Raw genomic sequence first — 25367 nt, forward strand, 5'->3', positions numbered from 1 at the left:
TTGCAGCAACTTGAAACCCACATGGCGAGCTGGAAAGCCAAGCCAAGCCGATCCAGCCCACATCATTTTGAAGCAGTTTTTGGCTGACATCGTGGCAGAGGCGGCGAATGGGAACGAATGGGATGCCTCAGCTGGCAGTTGGTCTCCTGCTGCTCTTCCTTTATACTCCTACTCCTGATCCTTGCTGCCCCAGCTCCACATCCTGCTGGCTCTGCTGCTTTTGCTGTTTCCCCATTTTGCTTGACATTAATTTTATGCCATGTTGCTGGCGTGCCAGCGGGCCAAAACGCGCTTAAATTGTCGCATTTGTCTTGCCGTTTTAAGTTGGCTGTTGCTGCTGTGTTGCTCCTGCTGCATTGCATAAACTTTTGTGTAATCCTTTCAATTTGTTGCATACTTTTAGGCGGAAATTAAAATAACAAGCGCTACGTGGCGACCGCTACACTCGAAAAAGAAAGACCGAATTACTTAGGATTAGAATAAACTTTAGAGCTCCACGTTAGCTGTAACTGAAATATAGTGTTTATAGCTCTCTGGTCTATATTTTAAGCCATGAATTGCGATGTTAAGTGTAAGATTAAAGTCTGACCTTAAAGTCCCTTAAATGTGTGTCTTAAAGTAAAGAAAGTCTTAAAGAATGTCAGTGCGATTTTGTCTTTTTTCTAAGCCTAGTTTTAAAACAACTTTTAAGCGATTTCAAATTCCCTGCAAATTATATTTGCTCCCCATTTTTGTGAGTGTACTTACTGGCTTAGTTACTGCACTGGCATTTGTTGGGAAAACTTGCACTACACGTGTTATTCCGTACACTCTAGTTCATCAATTAGTAACCTAGACAATGTTGCTCCATTTCTGTTTCTGGTTCTTGGCTTTTTGGGTTCCCTTGGATTACACAACCCAAACGTCTTTCGCCCGTGTGGAGTGCATTTCATACAGTAGAAATTTATGCTACGAATTTCTGTAATGAATTTTGCAAAAATAGTTAAATTGAATTTTATGCTGCCGAAGCCCCTTCCTTTTGTTATTCCAACTCCAACTGTTGTGCGCTGGCCCTGTCATTCGGCATCAAGCAAAAGTAAATAATTGCTGCTTAAAATGCTCGTCAGGAGTTGGCCATGTACACTCGCACTCGTCCTGGTACCTTATTCGTATTTTATTTTCATGCTTGGCCAACAGCCCTTTGGCCTTTTTTCTTTCGACTGGCCAGAATTTTGAGTGGCAGCAGCTACGGCAACATCAGGACCAAAACCAGAGGCAGGAGCAGGAGCGTTATCCTGATGGGTCGATTTGTTTTTTGCTCCTTGGGCGGCTGACTCGTTACCGCCTTAACTGCAATATCACTTACAGGAGCCGCTCTCTATTTCAAAGCAGCCTTTGGCCGCCCGGTTGCCCGCCTTCCCTGCCCGTCTGCCTGCCGGTTATATTTCGACCAGATTGTCTGTATTTGCGGTTTGTGCGTACGTGACATGGATGTTCGACGTTCGACTGGCGTGCCTGCTTGCTTAACAATTAGTTTTAAAATGCTGCAGGACATGGCCAGTTCTTGTACTCGAACAGCTTCTCATTAGGGAGCCGGAGGATTCGCCGTCAAAAACTCGACTGCGCAATCCTTGGGCCAAATATAGAGATTGCTGTTCTGATGAAAAACCAGAAGGGGAAAAAAGCAAAAAAGTAAACAAAACCATCGAATAAAAATCAACAACAACAATCAATGTTGTCCCGTAATCAATTAACGATTTAACGTTCGTCTAGGGCTGGTCAACTGTGTGTGCCCCGTCAGCATTTGGCGCCTCATCTCCCGCCTCCGGCTCTTTTTTTTTTTTTTGTTTTATCACCACCCCCCTCGAAGGGGGTTTGTTTGTATACACGGGGGGAAGTTCGAAGGTCGCCAAGGGGTCATGTTGATGGGGGAGGACGGATACTGCATGGACACGTCATCGTGAATGCATTTTGGGGGAAAGCGCAATTGCCTTTGTATGTGCAGCTGCACTGCAACAAAATTTGGCTAAATAAATAGTTCTAATTTAGGAATGATCTCTATATAATATATAAATAATCTGACATAGCTAACACATTTTAGAAACACAGTTTATTAAACTCCTTTAAGCTCTTTCACAACCCTCTTTTAGATTTTATTTTTCTATTAACCAACAAAAGTTGGTTAGATAAATAGTTATATTTTTGGAAAGATCTCTATATAATATTTAAAAAATCAGACATAGCTAACACATTTTAAAAACTCAGCTCCCTCTTTTAAATTTGAATTTTCTATTGTATCCCCTTGTTATTTTCCATTTTCTTTGAGTGTATCCACTGCTGGCACTGACAGGGCTGTCATCTCGCTAAAAGATCCTCTTAGTTCCTACTACCATCTCAGCATCGGGGAAGTGAAACCCCAAGCGAAATTCGATAATCTGCAAATGGCAATCTCATTCTTGATTGCCTTGTCGTCCATTTGAAACAATTATATATATGAGGGACGATGGCAACCCTGGTCGACCCAGCGGAAAGTACGAGTATTTGTTGGGGGGCTAATGTGATTACTCCTGTCATTATTTCGTCGCTACATCCGTCTCTTCCAAAAGGCATCCGCCTGCCATTAAATTGACCACCGACGACTGGCTGGCTGTCTCCCCCCTATACCTATATATATATACACGATATATATATACATATAGCCAGATGTGGGTGCGTGTCTGTGTGCATTTAACTGCACGCTTTTCAAACTTTGACCCGCGCTTCATTCCGGAACTCCAAACGAACGTCCTGCGGTGCGGTGCGGTGAGGGGTTTGATTGGTTATTGACTTTTAACAGAAAAATTGATGTAATGCAATTAGTTTTACAGCTAAACCGTTTGATGATTGTACAACAAAAACAAAAACAACAACTGCTAAACGAGCACTTTACAGCCAACAAGAGCTGTTTAATGGCATTGGGGGCGGTGGGGTTTGTTGCAAGTACAAGTACATTGGAAAATGTATATGCATACGAGATGTTGCCGTGTGTGTGTGTGTGTGTGTGTGTTTGCCAAGGGTGATTCACACAAGTCCCCCAGGGAGGTACGAAAGACTATCTGTTTGAGATTTCATTTCTCCGGGGGTTTGCTCAAAATTACTCAAGCAGGTGGCTGGTTTAGCCTCAAGTAGCTGTTATAATTTTAGGAAAATAAATATGAACATTAGAAATCTAGCAATAATTCCCCAAGGATTATGGTGTTGTATTTGCATTTTCAGTTGGCTTTCTTAATCAATGATTACAGAATCGAAAAGAACTTAGCATTAAGAGGGAATACTTGTTAGTTTAAGTTGCTTTCCCAAGGACTTTATCTGTTCGACAAATAGTAAAAGTGAACTGAATCTATGAATTAACTTAAATGGTTTCTCTGCTTTCATTTTGCTTTAATGAAACTCCAAAAGACCCCCCGGTTAACTAGGTTCAACTCGAAACATTTGGTTTGCCATAATTTTGCAATTCACATTGCTATACATTCTAGTAATTGTATACGCTTCCAACTCGCATACGAAATCATTTGCTAATAGTGCAACTTCATCGCCATTGCCAAGCCGTTGTTCGAATTTACGAAATTATTAATTAAGCCAAGGGCGGCTATCAATTACACGCTCTCGCTGGAATGAAACCATAACGCGAAATTCGGTGGCAACAACGAAACTGAATCGAAATGCCAGTACATATGCGGCCAAATGAAGTGAAAAAAGAAGGGGGGAAGTTGCCCCATAAGGGTAGTTGAAATTTATTACAGTTGTACGAAACAAAGCGTAAAATTTTTGCTGCTTAATTGAAAAATATAAATTGTTGGCAAGCATATACATATACATATACATACATACTATATGGGTGTATGTGCGGGACCGGAAGTAAAGTCAAAAGCAGAACAACAACATTAATAACGCTGCCAAAACGGAAATAATAAAACCCATTTTAACGATGACGCCAAAAATGAAATAAAGAAGCATTGTGCGAAATATACATAAAATGGCTCAATATTGTGTGGCAGTGCCAGTCATAACTGTAACAGTTAAATGGCCTTAATGTTCAGCCGAACTTGCTCCTTCAAACCAATTACTTTTATATATCATAAACAAGGAAAAGTAAAAGTTAACTTCACTTTTGTTTCTTAACTTATTATCAGGCTTAGTTTTGAGTCAACAAAATGATTAAGAGCTTTTTGCTTAATCCTTAATCTTTAAAGGAGAGACTTTTTACTTAAGTTGTTGAGTTAAAAAAGCCTATGAGTTCTTAAGCTCCATTACTGCTTTTTGCTTTATTATCGGCTCTTAGGCAATTATCTTCCATTACAGGCAACTCTTTTTCGTACGATTTTTTCCCAACGAAAGTAAAAGTCCTGCAAAACTTTCCTCTTGATCCTCAACTCATCATCACCACATAACCCCTCCCCTCCTCCCATTCGCCGCTTCAGTTCAGTAATTTACAAGCGGAAAAACGACAATCAATGCGGGTCAATATTTGCCAGTTGTAAACAGAACACCAACACTAACAACAAGCGAAATAAAGAGCAAAAAAATGGCAAGAATCACACATATACTCACGGCCAAAAGGCAAAAGAAACCGGCAAAAAGTCAAGTGCAAACAGCAGAATAAAAAAAATATATATCAGGAAAATCGAGCGACAGGGAGTCCAAGAAAATGCGACATGCAGGTAGCATAAATGGATACAAAAAAAAAGGAGGAAAACTGGCAGGAAAATACAAACACACCCATACAAGCACAATTATCACAGCGTCCGCCTGGGGATCCTTTGATGATGAGCTTCCTGCACATCAAAAGCCAAAAATAGAGCAACATGAACGAGCAGAAAAGGCCAAACGGGTCACAGGGCGAGGCGAGAGTTCGGGGGTATTTCGGGGCTTCAAAAAAAGGATTCAAAATGGGTAAAAACGTAACGAACAAACAACGTGCCCCGATGTCAGCCACACAAATTCCATCTCTCTCTCTGCCAAGTGGGTGTACTCCTCGTATGTGCATAGTATGTGGGTTTGATTGAAGCTGGAGCCTTCTCTCCTCCGATAGACCCCCATCCAGACAGACCCCAGTGCATGGGGCATCCACAAAATCCCCAAAACATCACTCTCCTCTACCCCAAAAAGAAACAAGAAACAAACCAAACCCGAAACGTACATACATAGGTAGCCAGGTAAACACGCCTTGACTCCTGGTCAGATATTCTGATTTGTTTGAGTTTCTACTTTTCGAGCTTAACAAATTAAGCGCTCAATCTGTAGGCCACCACCAAGTGCAGACAGGGGAAGCCCCCTTGAAAAAATACGAAAATCAAGAAGAAACGTAAAGGAAGCGTTTCCCAGGACAAAAAGGCAAAGTTATCAGGCGAACAAAGTAGCTGCGAAAGGGCTAAAAAGAGCAACAATACTAATCACTTCATCAAAACTACAGAGTATACAAAAGAATAACAAACTTTTGGGAAATCCATACTAAATTATTCCTTAGTTAACAAAAATTAAATAAAATTATGAAGCCTTTTTAACAAGAAATAATTTAGACAGCAAAGTTTCAGGCCCCTTAAGCTCTTAGTTATTGTTAAGCAAGCAATATTTATTCTTAAAAAAAAAACAAAAAAGCTAAGCCGGAAATCGCTGCATATTAGGTGACAGGAGCAGCGATTGAAGTCAACTCTTCGTTAGTTCTGTTTGTTATGGAGCCACCCTCAGCACCACCCTAGAACTCACTCCCCCCCCCCCTTCAAAGCCACCCCCCCTCTTGGGACTTGCGTGCGCCACCTGCGTGTGTTGTCGACGTTTTCCATTTGTTTGCATTTCCCTTGTAGTGTAAGTGTATGATGTGTGTGTGCCTGTGTGTGTTGGCTCCTCGTTAGTCCTGTCGCTCGGTTTTCCCCCTTCCCCCCCACTCACTCTTTTTCGGTAGCTAGTTTTGATGAATTTATTCGCTAAACATGTTTATTATTTGCCAACAAATCACACAGCAATTTGACAGTTTTAAAAGTTTACTTCTGCCAGTTGATGTGTGAAAATGGAACAGCAAAAGAAGAGAGACGCAAGATACGAATTTTCCCCAAGGTTTTTCTCGGTCCTCTTTTTGCCCTGCTGATTAATGGTTACCCACAAGCTCTGGCAGCGAAAATTCGTTTGGTATTCAGTCCGCAGTTCTTTTGCTGCCAAATCAATATGCCATGGGTTTTCTTTGCCACCCCCCAAACTTTACACAGAGATTAAAATGGGGGTTAATTAAATATATAACTTGTAAAATTCAAGCTTTGTTTTAAAGAGAATACTTTGTGTGTGCTTTATTAAAATAACTAACAAGCAACATTAATTACATTTTTAATCTAACACTTTAAAATTGCTTACTTTGGATTTCTTTCAAGAAATCTTTTCTAGTGTTGATTTTAGTTTCTTAAATTATATACAAATATTCCCAAATTAAATGTAATCAGAAGCCAAACACTCTACATGACTTGAATTCAAAATTAACCATAAACAATTTCATTTCCTTATCCGCTCAGTGCTGAACTTAACCTGCCTCATAATATTTTAAGCTGCGTAATTAATTTAAAACCTTGTAATTAATAAATAACACCCGCGTGTAGCAAGACCCCTCCCTCCCTCCCCTCGAAAAACACAGATACAGATAAGCGGTAATCATTAACACTGCGGCCAGTTTGGAGGCTGTTAATGGATTTTACTGGCTTTGCCTGCGGCCTGTCGCTGCTTTGGTTGCTGCCGCTTTTCCCCGATTTTCCCGCTTCTGCTGCTCTGCTGCTGGGGGGAGGATGTTGCCGCGTTTGTGGCAACAATTGTGCGTGCTGCGTGCCGGGGCTTTAGGCTGTAACTAATTCAATTCGATCGGAATTTACAGGCTTAGTTGCATGGTTAAAACACTTTTCAGTTTTTCAGTGGAACAATTTATTTTCACAGTTACGTATTTGTATACTCTTTCAGGGTATTATATTTTTCATCAGAAGTTTGCAATGCTGAATCCGAAGGGTATTTAGTATATAGTTGTATTAATATAAGGATTATACGGCTTTCTTTATAAGAGTTTAGTTTGAAATAAACATATTATTTAGGTTGTAGTTTTATGTATCATTTTATTAGGCGTTCCAAAATGTATCCTGGCTTCGACTGGCTTCAATTATTTTCCAAAAAAAGTAGACAGAGATGTAACATTACAAAAATCTATCTGAAAAACTAAGGATAAACGACGATTATTAAATATTTATCTGATTAGAAGGCACGATCTACTTACTTTAGCTCGGAAACAATCTCCAAGACGTATCCACGGCGATTCATGTTGGCAATGGCAATCCAGTGCAGCATCATTTCAGCGGCTAATCCAAAGATAATGCAGTAAATGATCAGGGCCATGATCAAGGACGTTGAGTCGTTGTATTGCTCTAAATATCCAATGGCAATCAGATGCATGCTAACATTCTTGAGAAATTTGAAACAGCAAATCAATATCCAGGGAGCCATGGGCAGGAAGTTGAAGAAACGACGTCTGGTTAGGCAGTTTGGCAGGCTCACCACTCTTGGCAACATGGTCAAGGCGGTGAGCAACAGGGCCTGGAACATAGTTAACCATATATTCGGGTAACTAAATGAAATATTGGAAATTAGGCGATAATTTAGCTTAAGTTTCATCAAGATATCAGGAGCAGCAGTGATTGTAGTCAGAACCGCAGCTCCATAAAGCAGCTCGAACACCAAATATCGACAATTTTCCATTCTTAAATTGTTGTATGGAATTTAAGAAATTTTTAATGAAATATTTATCAAACTCTGCTATGGATTGTGTGCCTGTCACTGATATTTTATCCTTTTTGAATGAAAGTTAACTCAAGGCTTGCTTTGTTTGATTCCGAAATGTATAATTTTGATTTGTAGTAATTGTTTATTTTTATTGTTGGTACGGATAAGTTAATATATATTCTCATTTGACTGAAATATATTAATTCTTAATTATTTAATGGCAAACTGCAAGGGTATGCCAGCTTCGGGGTTTCAAAGTTTATAATTTTGTTTTACTTTTTGGGAAAAGTGTGGCCGTAACCTAAATATGTTACCAAGTGCACTTTTTATGCCTTGCTGCATTTCGTTTTTAGTTGAATTTTATCCTAATGAGGCTCTCGAAAGTAATTATTTTCGTTATTAAGGTCAAATGTACACATGAGCATTGCATTTATTATAAGCAGTTTATGCATTTATCGAAGTGATTGAATCTTTATATATTGTTAAAAAATTTAGTCTATAGTTTATCCTTTCTTATGCTGCCTAAATTTAGGAAAATTGTTTCCATTTTCAATCCAATTTATCTTTGAACTTAATTGAAATCATTGGCTTCATTGTTAAATAGTTTGGAACTTAATTTCGTTAGGCAAGCCTGTTCCCAAATTGGTTTTGCATGGCAACATCATTGATATGGCCAATTGCCACTTGTTCTATTAAATGGCTCACAGCACACACACACACACACTGACACGATGTCCTGGCACCCACACCATATCCTGCTGTTGATCATCAATCACGGCGGCACGCGAACCAGAAAACCCAGCCGGGCTGACATTGCACTTTTTTTTTCCTCCCCATCGAATCCCTGGAGGGGGAAACTCTTTTGGGTGTGTGTGTGTGTGTGGATACAACTGGTACAACTATAATTGGCAATTCATGCAGGAAACAGGCCATTATGCCGCTGTTAACTTATTAGCCGGCCAGGGAAACTGGTCTCTTCTCTCTCAGGCTGCGTCACTGCATCCGGAGCTGTCACCTCCTCGAGTGGCCCCGGCCGGAAGTGTTCGTTGCTCTTTTATCGAATATAATTACCATGGCACACCTACGATGATTCCCCATCCCCCCTCAAGGTCTGCGAAACGCACTTCAATCCCATGTCCTTTGGATAGCCCGCGGCGGCCATTGTCTCTGCGGACGAGGTGTTCATCTGGATAAGGCACTGAGACAAGAAAATGTAACTAGAAAATAACCTTTATTAAATATTTGCTATTAAAATTATGATACATTTTTATAGATAGGATTTATTTTATGCTTAAATCCATTTATTATATTTTTATCATATAAATATTATAGTTATATTATTATTTTTCACTGTACCAATAAGCGGCTTAATTACAAATGCAGCAGCCGTGGACAGGGTCAGGAGCAAAAGCCGGAACAGGCACAGGTGAAGGCCCGAGGCAAAGGCATAAATACATGCACTTGGATTCGCATTAGAACACGTCATGTTTGTAGCCTGTTAATTACACTACCAGCCTGCTCAAGGCTACTGTTTTCCCACACTTCCGCCTTCTGCATAAGCACCCGTTCCCACTCCTTAATAACCCCCCTTTGGCATCTCTGTTTATGATGCCATTAAGCAGCTGCTGAAGCGGCTCTAAGCAAATGCAGAATTTGCAATGTGTGTTTGCTCGTGAACATAAAATTACAAAATCTTGGGCACAGAATTAACACGGCCAAAAATGCCGGGACATGTGCCGATTTCTGATGTGTTCAACGCCCTGGCTGGCAGTTCAAACACAATAAAAATTATGCGTGTCATAAATCCAACTGATGAGATTTGCATTTGCTTCCTTGCCTCTAAAACTCCCTTTTGGCAAAAGTCGTTATGCCATCAAACTTGAGGAGTGACAAGGGATGGGAGGGGGGATTTGTGATCCTGATGCTCCTGATGCTGATGCTGTTTGGGGGAATGGGTATGGGGACAGTGTTTGATATCCAGCGGGTGCCATAATAATTTTCGCCTAATAATGATGCGCGTTATGGCTTGACGACAACAGAGGAACCTTCCTTCCACCGCCATAACTTTGCATGTCTCTGTGCCACGACATTGCAGGGAAACAAATGACGCTATTCTGCGATGGTGTCTTCAAGGCACTTGGGGAAAATTTGGCTAAGAAACTGATTATTTAGAAAAATTTAACTTAACAATACAAAAATAATGAGATAAATAATGAAGGCTCGGGAATATCAAAGATATTAGATTTCTTTTGTATTATTTCTTGAGTTTTAAACTTTTGTATCAGAACTTACAGTTCTTTTTTCCCAGTGTCTGTGTGTGCAACAAAACTCAATCATAATCTGCGGCCAATGGCATTACTCCAGCTTGAAAGTACGACGTTGTCATGACAACTTTCCGCCAAGGCACTATGTGGAATTTGACCCGTTTTCGTGGCCAAAACTCATTTTTCGCAAGTATCCAAATTTGCGTATTTTCAATGATACCATGTTATGAATTGATCAAACTGCTATGTTACATACCCAAAATGTTAACTTAACAGTTCAATGTTAAAATAACAGCTGTTAAAGTCAGCTGTTGCAAGCGAACACCACGGGCTGTCTTATAAGTTGACTTTGCGGTGCAGTTTCAAATTGGCATATCTCTGATATAAAATCATTAAATAACCTAATTCAAACTGAATATTAATTCTTCAGGTTATTACTATGTGTTGATACTAATATGTTGCGTGTTCCGTTCGTATTTTTCTAAAAATTTGTACATTTAGCAAGTGGTGTCCATTTGTCACTTTTGGAAATAAAGTTGAACTTTCCAAAGGGTTTTAAAAAAAGGTTCAAATTGTATCAGCGAGTGTCCATATACATGTTGTAGGTTTGTCAATTCTGAATTCAAAATATATAGGCTCATTGTGCGTTTTTTGCGGTCTTTTGCGTAATTTGAATTATTAGGAAGCAACATCTTGGTCAGAAATGCAGAACTGCTAGTAGTGTGGCGTAAGCAAGGGAGGTTCAATTTCTCCGGAAATATATTGTGGAACAATCAAACTCCGCAGAATATAAGGTTTTCTTAACCGTTAAAACTGATATCGACGTTAGGGAAGACGACAATACCTATTTTTTTATAATAATAATGAAATTGATGACAATGATGAAGTTAATAATTAATATGTAGAATAATAAAACCAAAAAAAATGATATTCTTAAATAACTTCTACATTTATTATCCGATCTGAACTAAATTTACAGGACACATTTAAAATAAGAAATTCATCCTGTGTTCCAAAATTGGGGTCTCTAACTTGAAAATTGCTTTAAATATTCGATTTTTTTCGATTTCTGTGGGCGGAGGGGGGCGTTGACACGCCCACTTTTCTAAAATAGCTTCCTATAGTCATAACCATAATTATATAAGAAACCTGCATTAAAAAATGTTAATAATTTCAAAAATTTTAATTTTGGCCACGAAAACGGGTCAAATTCCACATAGTGCAAGGCAACGAACGCATTGCAATAACTTTTCGTTTCCTTGGCTGCTGCTGCTTCTCCTGGTGGTGTAGGAGGTTCTTTTACAGCTTCTTCCCGGTCTGAATCTTCATCTGGCTTGTGCAGTTGATAATCAGTGGCATTGGCATCATAAACATATCAGCAGGAAGTAGATAAGACACTTGCCACACACTCCCACATCCAATACACTCCACCCGCACAGTGGCTTAGCTGGCCTCTTAATGGCAGTGCTTGTGTGTATGTGATTAGGCATCAAGAGCATAAAAAGAGGGAATTTCCTACAATGTTTACTCCACTCCAATTTCAATCGTAGGACTATAAATACATGCAAGATATGAGCTTCACTGAAATAAATCGTTTTGAAATCAAGATAACACTAATCAAATCAATAAGAAAACAATATAAAAAGGGAAACTAATGTTTATGGCCTCTAAAGGAATGTCAGAAATGTAGATAAATAAAGGAAGTTAACAATTTTTAATAGAAAATATTGCCAACATTAGTTTGTTTAAAAGGAATCGTAACTTAAGTCAAATCTTAAGATAAACAAATCCCACTTTTTCGACAGTGTTATTCTGAAGTGTGTGTAGGATTCATCGGAGCATTTCGTTTCTGGCTAAGCATGGCAAATTAGGCTTCTGATTGGGTACCCAAAATGCAGCCATGAATAATTTATGTCTTTGCTTATGCCACTGTGTCCATTCGACAACACCGCAAAAAGTTGTGAGAGACAGAGGGACCAGCCCCACCCAACACTCACTCTGCATAATTGCCTTTAAATGTCTGGCAATTTCAAGAAGCTAAAACATTCAAGTCTTTGTTTTGGCCACACACACACACACAGACAGACACCGATGCATACCGGCACACACACTGTTGGACTTTGTGCATTTCCCGTTCAGAGCATGTTGACAAGAAATTGCATAATTATGGCTTGCCCGGACAAGCGGTCAGATCAACTCGACCGCAAGTGCTGTCTTTACACGACAAGGACAAAAGGGAGAAAAGCTGCCGGTCCAAATCTAGGGGAAAATCCAAAGGGGGCGGAAAAGCTGGAGGAAAAGCTGGAGGGATATGCAACTAACTGTAGCTGTGGCTTAGCTCCCAGCTAGGAGGAACTCTGGGCCAACGAAGTTTTTGGCCGCAGGCAGCAGCTGTGAGGAGCAGCAGCAGCATCAGTCCACCGCAGATGCGGACCTCTGGCTATAACTGGAGTACAGGTGATCACAAAGAGATGCTAACTTGGTCAAGCAGATGTTGTTATACTCTTGCAGAATGCAGGAAATTTAGTTGAATTACATTAAATAGCAGATTAATTAATCCATGAACCTTTTGTTTATATTGTATATCTTCTTCATCTTGTTACTTCTCTTAATTGATTTTCCTGGGAATGCTTTTGTTCTAAGCTTCAAAATCATGAATCCCCTTGCTAGGGTGCAAAAAGGACGCGGCCAGGTCCTGTGCATATGCATAAGCGGGAAAGCAACGCCTAAGCGGAATCCTGGGACAGCAACTGGCACAATTGAATTGCATAACATGAATGGAAATGAATCGGGAGGCTTGGAAACCGAGAGCTGCTCTTGCGGCTGCCCAAATGGAACTATAGTTCCACGTAAGAATTTGCATATACCAAGGATATGCGGTGGAAAGAAAAGAGGTTGCCAAAAAAAAGTGTCAATGGATTTTAGGGTTTTTTGTTGAAGCATTTTTTGTTGAAATAAAACTGCAGTATAATCATTTTTTCAAGAAATCGTATCATAAACATACCAGAAATTCTTTAAAAGGTATTGCCTTTAAAAGAAATGATAATAAAACATTTTCAACTATATTTTCTATATATTTTGAAAAAGTATTTTGCAAGAATTTCAAAAACTTTAATTATTTCTAAAAGCAAAAAACCCCTTATGGCTTTTAAAACATCCATTTAAAGCGCGATTTTTACTGGAAAAGAAAGAGATTTTAAAGAGGAAAATTCCTGGGGCAAACCCATAGCAATTTTCACACTCGATTAGCTGCATTTGTGCACGTGCCAAACCGAACTCAAATAATACACAACAACAGCGCTTGCTGCTTGGAAAATATATATATCTGGTAGAGAAATCCACAGAGGGAAAATTACAATAAGCGTTTAGATTTTCATTAAAAACCAAAAGGGAAAACCAGTATTGAGTATGTGTGCGTTCCAAGAAAACGTTGCCTACTTTGCAGCGCACACAGCGAAATGGAAAGTTAAGCACTTGAGACGGCGACAAAGAAGGGGTGCTTCTCGGAGGGGTGAATCCCCGGCACCCCTTTCTTTTTCTCTGCTAAATCCCCTTCCGTAAAGTCCTTTGTTTGGGTTCGCTTTATTCCCTCTTTTTCGTTTTTTTTTCTTCTTTTGCTTTTGCTTTTGCACTGAGCTGCACACAATAATGAAAATGTTGTTGTTTGTTAAATTCCAACAGCCGTTGCTAGAACACACTTGAGCGCCCACACACACACACACACACACACGCACACTACGCCAAGCTACATACACTCATATATATGCACGGCTACATTGCATTACTTCCGCCTCAATGGTAATAATTTTAAAATCAATACAATTCAATAAAGTTTTATTACTGACGCTGACAAGGGTGGCGGATTTTTCACAGAATCCGCCACTGAGTGTGGCTGCGTGTGTGTGTGTGTGTGGTGCTTTCATGGGTTAAGTCAGATCTCTGAAAGCTTAACCCATGTCGGCTTTAAGTGAGTGGTGAGAGAGGGAAGTAAAAAGCATCTCCACCTGCCGCGGAATCGCTGGCAATTAGAATACGTTTTATAAGCAAATTGCCACCGAACTTATGCGTCAAAGTCCAACGCCCATTTGTATGCAAATGCCACTAAGGATGGTACACTGAGAGAAACTCTTGTGGATACCAAACTGAAGTTGAATTTACTTTGAGACTTTAAACTATATTTTTGCTATCTTAAAGGGAGCCTTGCAATGTAAGGCAATTTTTGAGATGGGTTATTTTTAAGTAAAAACCCTGCATTTATCTTGATTTGAAATTGAGTTTACCTTGGACCCATTTTCTCAGATTTAATTGGCAGTGCAGGTCAGCGGCTGTCGCTGTCTCCCAGCCACTTTCCCCTCCTGATGAATCAAAGTCATAACGTGGCCCGAACCCCGCCCCCTTAGCTTCCATTCTCAACGGTTACGCATCGTTATGCACAGCGGCAGCGGATGACTGTTATTAAAATCAGTTGTTCTACGGGGGAAAAGTCTTCTTTCGGGCAGACATGGATGGAAAATTGGAGGCTGAAGGATGGGGGCGATAGATGGAGGATTTGGCACAGCTGTGTCAGCGCCAACTTCATTATGGAGAACGGGGAGGGGGACGAGGACGGGGTCGCAGGACGCATTCGTTTAATGTCTTAATTCTGCACTCAGCCAAGTGAAAAATTAAAATGGTGTGGCTCTTTTGTTCGCAGAGGAATCCTCCCATTGGCAACAGCTTCACCTGCTGCCAGGTGAGATGTAGTCCTTAAGGGCGCAGCGGTCATAAGTCTAATGTTTGCCTTGTTTAAATATTAATAAAGCCTGGGGAGAGTAGCCTTAGCCTTAGCCACAAATTGTTAAATTGAAGCTAATAAAATTTGGCTATTACGCGTGGCCAGTGTCCATTTTATGGGCCACAAATTTCATGGCGATTAACTGTGATGGCGGGGCATGCATCAAAAGACTGTGGATATTAATTCAACCTTAAATGGAACCATTTGGAAACATTAAACTTAAAAATATGTACATGTTTTTCAACAATTTAAATACTATTTTAACCTTTATTCTATAGTAATGCCTTGTTGTTAATATTAATATGTATATCTTTACCATATAAGCCCCCCTTTTGACCACTGTTCATCGGTTCGACTTCATTGCGTAATTGTGGCCAAACACTTTGGGGGCGAAAGAACAATGGAGCTCGCAAAATATTATAAAAAAAAGGACCCAGTAAAATCGCGCTAAAAGAAATAAAGTAAAAATTAAAGCGCGCAAAAATGCAAATGTGCCGGCAGGGGGGAAAAGCTGGCTGAGGTGAAAGCTGGGGGAAAAGAGGGAGAGAGCGCGTTGGGAAAATGGCTCAGCCAAGCGTTTGTGCAAATTATGGTTTAACACCTCATTGAACTCGCTGCGAGGAGATGCCAAGGGGATGCGATGGTATAGCTCCTCTGAAGCTGTGAAAATTTGAATTTGAATATGAATTTCATATTCAAATGAGTTTTCAAAGACTTTGTGTGGCGCCAAACGGGGAATAGAGTTAATTATATATAAATTATGGCTTATTGTTTCCATTCCAGCCTTGCCCAAAAATATATGCAAATTGGCCGCATAAAATGCCGTTTAATTGGACACCAGGCCGAGTCTAAGGCAGATCAAAGCGATTAAGGCCAAGCCGGATGGAAAGCAATGCATAGCCAAGCAGTTTTCCAAAACGGATAGATTAAATTAGAAAGCTGAGAGAAAAAAAACCAAGGCGGGATTAAGAAAATTAAGAAGGGTTTTGGTTTCTTAACTCAACATTGAAGATTCTGCGGAAATGTAAGAAAAATATTATTCAAGCTTAGCTGGGAAATTAACAAATGAATTATAATTATACTCAGGAACTAAGATTAAAGATATATTAATGTATCTTAAGACATATCAAATACTATATATATTCCTTAGCATTAATAACTATAAACCCTTTTGTAGTCCACCTTCTCTCCTAAATAATCCATATTGCAGGCAACGCCTTAAGCCAATCTCATGCCTCAGTTTTAGGGCGATTGTTTTGCGGTCGGTTTGCATATGTAAAACCTAATTACAACTAATTAGTATTTGCACAAGTGACAACCTTTGACCCAATGTAAACAATGGACGATGTGCGGCGGGCAGTCAACAAGCCAAACAAAAACCGATAGGCCGGCAGGCGCTGCGCTGCGCTGTGCAACGCTGCTGGCCGAAGGAGTGACCGAATGCAAATAAACAAAACGCTTTGATTAGAAAATTTCATTACACCAAATCGAACGTTTGCCAATGGCACACACACACACACACACACATGCTGGCACACCCGCAAATACACACACCCATACACACACAAATGCAAATACAATCAGTGCCAATGCAAACAAATAAATGCACAAAGGGGCCAGGCCGAATGCAGTTGCCCAAATGCATCAGTTCATTAAAATGCCAGTGAACTGCCCCATCCTGCTGATCCTGATCCTTCAGCTGATGCTGGTTGGTGCAGTGCAGTTTTCCCTTACCTCCCCCCCTCCCTCCTGATCCCCGTTTTCAGTCATGTTTGGGGAAAAACGCAATTTAATAACGACTGCAAATGAGCAGCGCTTTGACCGACCTCACAGACACACTGTCCTCTCTCATCTCTCCACTACAAATTCGACATTGGGACCCGCTGTGGGTCCTGGGTTTGTGTCAAATTTTATGGCCCAAAGGCGCATATCAAATGAAATCGACAGGCCCGTCCCAATGTCATTGTGTGTGTGTGTGTGTGTATGCACTGGAGAAATTCAGGGGGATCTTTAAAAAATTATATAGGAAAATATGAAGTTTAAGGGGTAAGAAATTGTGGGACATTTTTAAAAATATTTGTAGGGGTGCTTATTAAATTTATTCATTGATTTATATATTTTAATTACATACAGAAAGTATTTAGATATGTGTATGTTACGATGTTTTTTTTTTTTTTTGTAAATATAAGTTTGGTATAAATTTTAAAAATGTATGGGCTTTATTATATCTACAAATATCCTGCAAGGGTCAGAAGCTTGAAACACAGTGAATGACTCATTTCTGACTCTATAAATCAAAAACATATTCTTGATCAGTATAAACAGGCGAATCTTTCTAGCTATGCCGGACACAAAAAATCAATTTTTTCAATTTTTTCAAAATTTTATTAGGGTAACATCGTTTAAAATTGTTAAAAATTGTAGAAAATTGAAGTTTTCTACAATATAAAATTCGGAATGCAGAGTTAACATTTTAAAGACTAGCTCAGAACAGCATTCCGAATTAGAATTCATTTTTGGCTTAGTTTAACTTTGATTTGTCGAAAAAATTTTGATAAATTTCAATTAAAAGAATGGTAATATATTAAGCTTATGCAGTTATGATGGATTTGCATTTCAATCTTTAAATATAATTGAAAAATAAATTGGTATATAGACTCTAGCTTTCCATAATTTGTTATTTTTCTTGTTAAACATGCTTTTTAAATGGAAGTACTTATCTTTATACATTTTCTAAGCCATTCTCCCTTAAGACACACACGACGTATACTTAATTTAAGTGTCTTCATGTTAAGTATACGCCATGTATGCCCCCAGCTATCCAGCGAAATGAAATAGTTTGATAAGTGTAGCAGGCCAGTTAAGATAAGTATGCTCTGGCCACTCTAATTGAGATGTTACGCTCTCTCAAAAGAGAACATGAGAGAGCGACTGGCTAAGAATGGGGGTTGATTGAGTGTTTGCTGAGAGCGGCAGATCTCTTGGTGAGAAGATCGGAACGAGAGTAGACGTGTAAAGACAAAAGTGTAAAGACAAGAGTGAAGAATAGATAAAACCAAGTATAAAAGTTTAGGATTAAATAATAAAGAAATATTAGTAAGAGAAGAAAAGAACAAGAAGTGTTTAGAACTAAAAGACGGCCACATAAGGTAGTTTCAACTGATTCTAATTGAATTAGAAACTAAAGTGAATATTAATATCTGTGGGAAGAAAGACAGAATCTTTAAAACGTGACATTATTTGCAAGGAAAATTTATAGAACATTTTAGTGCAGGGTATTTTAATTTTAGTCAGAAGCTTGAAACGCTGTGAAGGAGTCATTCCCGGCCCTATAAATCATATATATTCTTGATCAGCATTGAAAACTTAGTCGATCTAGCTATCCTTGGGAGAAAAACAATATTTAAAATTTTTTGAAAATTTTATTACTGTGTTACTATGTTAAAATTGTCAAAAATTTATAAAATTTTTAGTTTTGAAAAATATGTAAATTAAATAAGCAGATTTATTAACCTTTTAAAAACTAGCAAAGGACCGCTTGCCGAAATAAAATTAATGATTTTTTGGCTTAGTTATGAGTTTTTGAATTATTGATTTTCTAAAAATTTTCAAATAAAAATATCAAATTAAAGAAAGCGAATATATTAAGCTTAGTTATGATAAATTTTCGATTTTACCTTATAATTCAATTGCAAGATACAGGTTTATGTTCGATTTTTCTCTCAGTGCTCGTGCTTAGGCCAAAGCTGTTGCAGTTTCAGTTGCAGGCTGCACTAGATGGGCCCAACTCAATTTATTAATGCACCCGCACAGATGAGTCAGTTGGACTGGCTATATGGACGGGATAAAGGGACACAGGCATCACCATGGGAGCAAATGACGGCTGATCACAGTGCCTGTGGATATTTGCTCCCTGCGACATGTGGATCCTTAAAGACTTTGTCCAGAGATCAGAGCGTAAGGGAAGTTTTAGAAACATACAACCATATTTCACTGGTCTCTTCTGGGCACCATGTGGCCGCAAATATTTTAACACTCAATTAAAATTGCAATGCAAATAATTGCAACGCATTTAAAGGCTATCTGTCCGGGCAACTGCTTTCGCATTTAATGCATTTTTGTGGTAATGGCAGCAAATTAAGCGGAAATTACACGACCGCCCATATCGATATCGATACTCGGCGCCCCCCGGCTGGCAACTGAGCGTGCCGCGTTGCACGTTGCTCAAATTATGTTGATTTATATATAATTTTTTGTGTAATTTCATTAAGAAATGCAAATTGCACATTAAATGCTATAAATATTGATAAATGAACGCGGGAATACCAATGAAAAAGAGCAGTTGCCGGTCGGCATTCACAAATGAGCAGTTTCGGTGGCTGGGAAAAATATAATAAAGTTTCTTTGGCTTTTAAAACCTGATTAAGGTTTATTTTATATATTATTAAATAAGTGTTCTTGCCGTACGTAAAATAAAAGTTTAAAACTTTCGCAACTAAGTCAAAAAAGTGTTAATTTCACTTTGGAACTCTGCAAGGGTATAAAATTATTTTAGACCTTAAAGAATTTACCTTTAATTTCTTTATATAAAGAGTTGAAATATTGAAACATTTTCATAATATTAGGTTATTAGTTTAATATTATGGTAGTTAAATACATAAAGTTGGCATAAATATATTCAAGAGTATTTAACGCACTCTCTCTTTTTTACTAATTTTACTAACTTTTAAGCAGATTATGACTTTTAAGCATAATTATAACGATGGCCTAGAACTTTATTAACTTGTAGAACTATCAATAAATAATTACCATTCAAAAAAAAGGCCCCCCCTTGGCTGCTCATCACTTGAGGGAAATGCCTGCTAACTTATGTAAGGTAATCCCCAGCTGACCTCAACTACCAACCGCTGACCTTTGAGCGGCAAGCAGAGCTTGTTAGCCTCGTTTGCACAGTCCGAAAGAGGCCCCTTGGCCCCTTAACCCCATCACCCACTTTACCCACACACACACACACATACACACACACACACACACACACACACACTCGGACACACTTGTGTGTTTTATAACTATTTGGCATTCGAGGCAGCAAGTCGCACCAGCAGTAGATAACGCCCCTTTTTCAACACTTTGAAAAAGTTTAAATATAAATTAAAAAGTTTTCCCATTTTTTGTTGTTGCCGCTACTGGTGCTTCTATTTTATTTGGTATGTATTTTATGTTCATGCAAAGTGAAAAGTTTGCCGGACGACATCGAACCCCAAAGGGGAGAGTAAAGCCAGCCTCATCCAACGGTCTTAATGCCGCGGCAACTGTTTAGGCCATTTAATCCCTTACCAATTTCCGCACTCATTTCCACCAGAGAGAGAGAGAGAGAGAGAGAGCCGCCTTGCCTTGATACTTATTAGGCTGACCGGCGATTTATGCAATTCTTTGTCCGCTTCTGGTATTTGCAATACATTATTTGCTGTCAGATGAAGTTGTCCTTTTGCAAAATTAATTGCATCCTTTTTGCGGGTGGATCGCCTGGGTCCTGTGGTCCTGTGACCGCAAGCAGACTTCAAGGCCTGGCATTGTTGTAATATTTTTGTTAGTAAAATGTGGTCAAACTTTGGCAGCCATAAAGGCGCAGGCGGCGCAAACAACTCTTGCCTGTGTTTGCTGGCGGCTGGCCTCTGTGGAGTAAGAGGCTTGCCGCAAACATTTGACCGTAATGCAAACGCATTTGCAGCGTGCCACGCTCAAAGCACCCAAAAATGTTGACCATCTCCGTTGCTACTTCCTTGCGGAAGGACCCAATACCTAAAACTGCACCTACATATATCCTCTCCGATCGTTAGTCGTTGCCCTGAAAGGCATCGCATTTTGGGTTTGCTTGCGGCTTGCTTGAGGCACTCAACCTTGTGTTGCAGCTCTGAATGCAGGCAAAAATCAGTGAGCGAAATGCTTTTCACATTTTCGTGTGTGAGTGTGGGCACTCGAAAAAATGTATATGCACTTTTTGAGAGCTTTTAAAGAGCTAAGAATATTTAAATTTAACAAATTCTAACTAATAAAAGAAGGAAGCGGAGCCGAATGTAATTTAAATGTATAGAACTTGCTCTTAGAACTGAGAATATAGTTTTAAAAGCAAAGCTATAATTTATAAAATTTATGAAATAAATAAGCAATTAATTATCATTTTCCATTTTTTATAGTAACTTTGAATTATTTCCAGTGTCTGTGCACTAAATGTAATCTTCGGTTGCGGCCATATATCTCCTTTGCAGCGGCTTTACTTTGCTCTGGCTTCAAAAAAAGAAACCAAAAAAGTGTGGTCGAAAAAAGGAAATTAAGTTCAATAAAAAGGAGCATTCGTAATTTATTAGGGTGAACCAGTTACCTGCCCCCTGTCCCGCTCCTCCTTCCATTTGGTCCTTTCAATATTAAAGTTTTTGGCAAGCAAACCCATTTATTCGGTGAGTGCGAACTGCCATGTAAGTTGCTCGTTTCAGTTTGATGTCACCGAGAAGAAGGAGTTATCATTTTGACAAGTTCTTAATATGCAATTCCATTAAGCGGCAAGGCGGCGACAGCAAAGTTCAAATACTCGAATGTCCCACTTTTAGACCTCCCCAAGCATTCATTCAGTCGCTCATTTATTCGTCCATTCAGTTTGCAGTTTGCAGCGAATGAGAAATTGAGGAGAAAAAATGAAGGAGCAAAGCATAATTGCATTTCGTGGACAATTAATTCCCATTCTATTGCCCATTTCGTCGTAATTTAATTGCAAATTACTTCCCCCTTTATGTGAGTGTGTGTTTCTGTGTACTTGTAGACGTAATTGTAGCTTCATTTGCCTTCAGCTTATGCCTGGACACGCAAGGCGTTCCCACTTCCTTAAAGGGCTCCCTTTTCGCTACTTTGTTGGCCATTCATTTGGTCGTTTCCAAATTGCAAAACTTTCACGCAGCAGTAAATTCTGGAAAATTGCATGTGAGCTGCTGCTGCTGCCACTGCTGCAACTTTCCTCGGTGGTCACACAAAATTTATTATTAAAATTCACTCCACTCCATAGGAAGCACTTGAGCATAACATTGAATCTCATTTGACAATTCCGTTCTTCTATTTGTTTTGTGTTTCTTTCATTTTTTCCTGTGTTTTGCATAATTCCAAGCAAAGTAACTCCAGCGGAGTGGAACGACTCGACCAACAGTGGTTGCATCTTGGAAAATATGTGGAAAAACCATAAGATGAGTTAGTAAATTAAATATTTTATTTAAATCAAGAAGAAGTATAAGTTATTGTATCTTAAAGGAATGTTTTAATCTATGACATATTTATGCAAACTGGAAGAAATATATGTTTCCTATAAGTTATGTATTTAACGATTTTGGCATGTTTTCCTAACACCATTATAGTTTTGTTTTTTATTACTTTTATCATGTTTTTATTATTGTTATCATGTTTTTGTTATTATCATTATATATCAGATGACCTAATATATATATATTATAGGGTCTTTAAATCAATATTTTTTAAATGATAAATATTTTGGAAAATCCAAGATTCAAAATTTCATAACTTAGCCAAAAAGGCCTAAATTTCGATTCGTAAAAATTTCCTATGTTTGTTTTTGTCTTGAAAATCTGCATACTCCTTTTAAGCTTTCAAAAAATTTAAATATTTTTTGAACATTTTTACATTTACTTTTGATATTTTTCTAAAAAATTTGTAAATTTTTTTTTCATTCTAGGAAGTCTAGATCGCCTCGACTGCTCATGCTGATCAAGAATATATATTTCATTTATAGTGTCGGAAATGTCTCCTTAATAAACTATAAACGAAAAACATTTACTAAAAGGTATTATTTTTTTTTTTTTGCTTGTTATATATTTAATTTTCTCCACTGTCCAGCAAAGCCAGACCCTACTGGCATGGAGTATGGGTGGAAAATGTGGGTGGTGGGGGCGTTGGTCAGCTGTGTGACACGAATCAAACAAAAGCGTCAACTTTGCACAGAGCAAATGAAAGCGGAAAGGCAAGTGTTGATAGAGGGGGCCGAGGGACAGGGGGGCTGCGGAGCGGTTGCTGTGCTTACATTGCCAACAAAGTAGAAAATCCGTAAGAATAACACAAAATTCTCGGCACTACCGCCCCTCTCCTCTACCGCTCTGTCTGTCTCTTTCATTGTGCCGCTTGTTTCTCTTTCTGTTCCTGTCTCACTCCCTGTTCTTCGATTATCCGGCGACGTCTTTTCTGGTGATTGTGGCACCTGCAAACGAAGCTGCAAGCTGAGTGGGCCGTGCAGGGGTGGGGCAAGTGCCATGTGGCACAGACAAAGTAAGCGCCCCAAGCTGCAGTTTGCAGCTGCCGGGGCACTTGGAAAAATTAGGGTATTAATGGGATAAGTTACATTGAAGGTATAAGTTTATTATCTGTGTAAATATTACATTTTCTAATAGTAAATCATAGAAGGAAATTAACTTTGCATTGATATTTATAAATATTTAAAGGTGACATAATCAAAGTTTCAGAAACTCATAACTAAGCCAAAAAAGCATTAATTTTAATTCGGAATGTGGTCCTATGTCAGTTTTTAATGGGTTTATAAATCTGTTTATCTTTTTTTTAAATTCAAAATATTTCCAATTTTTGGCGAATTTTAACGATATAACCACTTATCTTTCTTTGAAAAAAATGTCTATTATTTATTTTTTACCGGACATGACTAGATCGCCTCGTTCTTCAATGCAAATCAATAATAAAAATGCTTTATTGGGTCGGAAATGAATCGTTCACTGAATTTCAAGCTTTTGACTAAAATTATATTACACTGCAAATGTATAAAAATATTCTATAAATTTCCCTTGCAAATACTGATATTTATTTCAGTTTCTAATTAAGAGCTATTGAAACAACCTAATCAAACAATTCCATAAAGCTGATCAGCTAATGGACATACATGGCGTATACTTAACATGAAGACACTTAAATTAAGTATACGCCGTGTGTGTCTTAAGGGAGTTTAGGTTAGAAAATTTATAAAGACAAGAATTTCCAGTTAAAAAGTAAAGTTTAACTAGGTAAATTACAAACTTCGGAAAGCTAAAATTTATATACCTATGCAATTTGCAATTGAATTTAAACATCGAAAAGAAAATCGAAATAAAAAAAGAGACTTTAGAAAACGTAGCATACTTTTTAGCAACTTTTTAAGGGAATAAAATGTTGCAAGTATTTCTTCAATGCCAACTTATTTTTCTTGCAGTGTGAGTGTGCCTCTGTGTTGCTGCTTCATCAGTGGCAATTGTTTAGCTGCGCTTTTTTGGCCATTGGATTCATTTGAAATTTATGCAAATTAAGTACGGCACAGAGCAGAGCGGCGCATACTGCAGTTGCATAATCCTTGGGGCGCAAAGGATTTACACTTTTGCTTTTGCCAGATAATTATCTTAATTGCAATTTTCGCTGCTAGCTGCTAGCTGCTCGCTGCTCTCGACTTCCTGCTGGGGAAAAGCGGGAAAATTTACAATTTAATTAAAGCTGCGCAAAATGTTACCAGCTAAACCAATTAGTCGTTCAGTGTTTGTATGTGAGTGAGTGTAGTTAGCATAACAAATTAAATGGCAATTAATTTGCAAACGCTTTCCGAAAGCATTAATAAATGCAGGCCCCATTCATTATTCGGCAACCTGCACTTGCCGACCGAAACTTTCATTATTTGCCATCGGTTTTCCTCTTCTTGGCCTGCAGGGTTGCATCATTTTTCAAGCGGCGGCAAATGAAAGCACTTAATCTTGCTCCCTGAACTTTGCCGCAAACTCAACTCAACTCGACTCTACGCAGCTCAAACCGAAGCCAAAGCAAACACTCTGCACTCTTGTAATTTTAATCAATTCATCTTAATTTCGTTTGAAGTGCACATTAACCTAATGGACAGACAGCCTGGGAAGGGAGTTCCGAGGACCCTACTTTTACTTCTACCACTCCCCTGGCCAATAGGTGACGGTGCCCTATTAAAATGTTATCTTCTACTTGGGTAGTTGGCCAACAGGATGAAATATAAATACTGAATATATATCTCCGTCTCCGTCTCCGGCTTGGGCTTGGGCTCGTTCTTGGCCTTGCCCTGTGGTCCTCGGACGTCTTAGGCGGCGGTGGTGGAAATGGCGAGGTGGGCCAGGTGATGTTTCATTTTCACATTTCCCATTTATCTTGTTTAACCGAGAAGATGCCTCAAGGTGGTTCTCCGCCAGACAAAATGTACAAATGATGTACAGCTGAGAGAGCTTTCTCTATCTTAGGTTAAACCTAAATGAACCTGAGAGATCTCAGGAGACTTGAATATTTTGGCCACAACGAAAAGAATATGTAGTTTCTTTAATTAAAAGTAAGTAAAAGTAGAAAACAACTCTTTGGCATGTATTTTCAAATAATTCCCAGTCTTATTGAAGGATAAATGTTCAGATAAATTCAAGAAAAGTACACTAAAATAAAAATAATGAGAGTAACTTACTACAAATATGCACTTAATATAGTCTCCCTTTGGGGGTTTGAGGAAAAATATGGAAATTACGGATGCA

The 25367-nt window shown here is 38.7% G+C and overlaps 1 protein-coding gene across 1 annotated transcript; it reads right to left on the reverse strand.

Moving 5' to 3' along the window:
• Positions 1-7077: 7077 nt before the first annotated feature.
• LOC110179690 (uncharacterized) lies at positions 7078-7895 on the reverse strand. The gene is made up of 2 exons (XM_020947303.2): positions 7262-7895; positions 7078-7203 (listed from the first exon to the last, which is right to left on the reverse strand). Exons 1-2 carry the CDS (start codon positions 7738-7740, stop codon positions 7182-7184), a joined length of 501 nt encoding a protein of 166 aa, XP_020802962.2. The 5' UTR covers positions 7741-7895; the 3' UTR covers positions 7078-7181.
• Between the last annotated feature and the right edge of the window lie 17472 nt (positions 7896-25367).

This window comes from Drosophila serrata, unplaced genomic scaffold (genome assembly GCF_035046125.1).
Source record: "Drosophila serrata isolate PLE 108 unplaced genomic scaffold, ASM3504612v1 contig_184, whole genome shotgun sequence".
NCBI lineage: Eukaryota > Metazoa > Arthropoda > Insecta > Diptera > Drosophilidae > Drosophila > Drosophila serrata.

Excerpts from the sequence above, each read along its gene's own strand:
- LOC110179690 (XM_020947303.2), bottom strand. The coding sequence starts at position 7,740 with ATGGAAAATTGTCGATATTTGGTGTTCGAGCTGCTTTATGGAGCTGCG. Across the intron at positions 7,204-7,261 it reads GAGATTGTTTCCGAGCTAAA|TTTTTCAGATAGATTTTTGT; the intron begins GTAAGTAGATCG and ends GTTTATCCTTAG.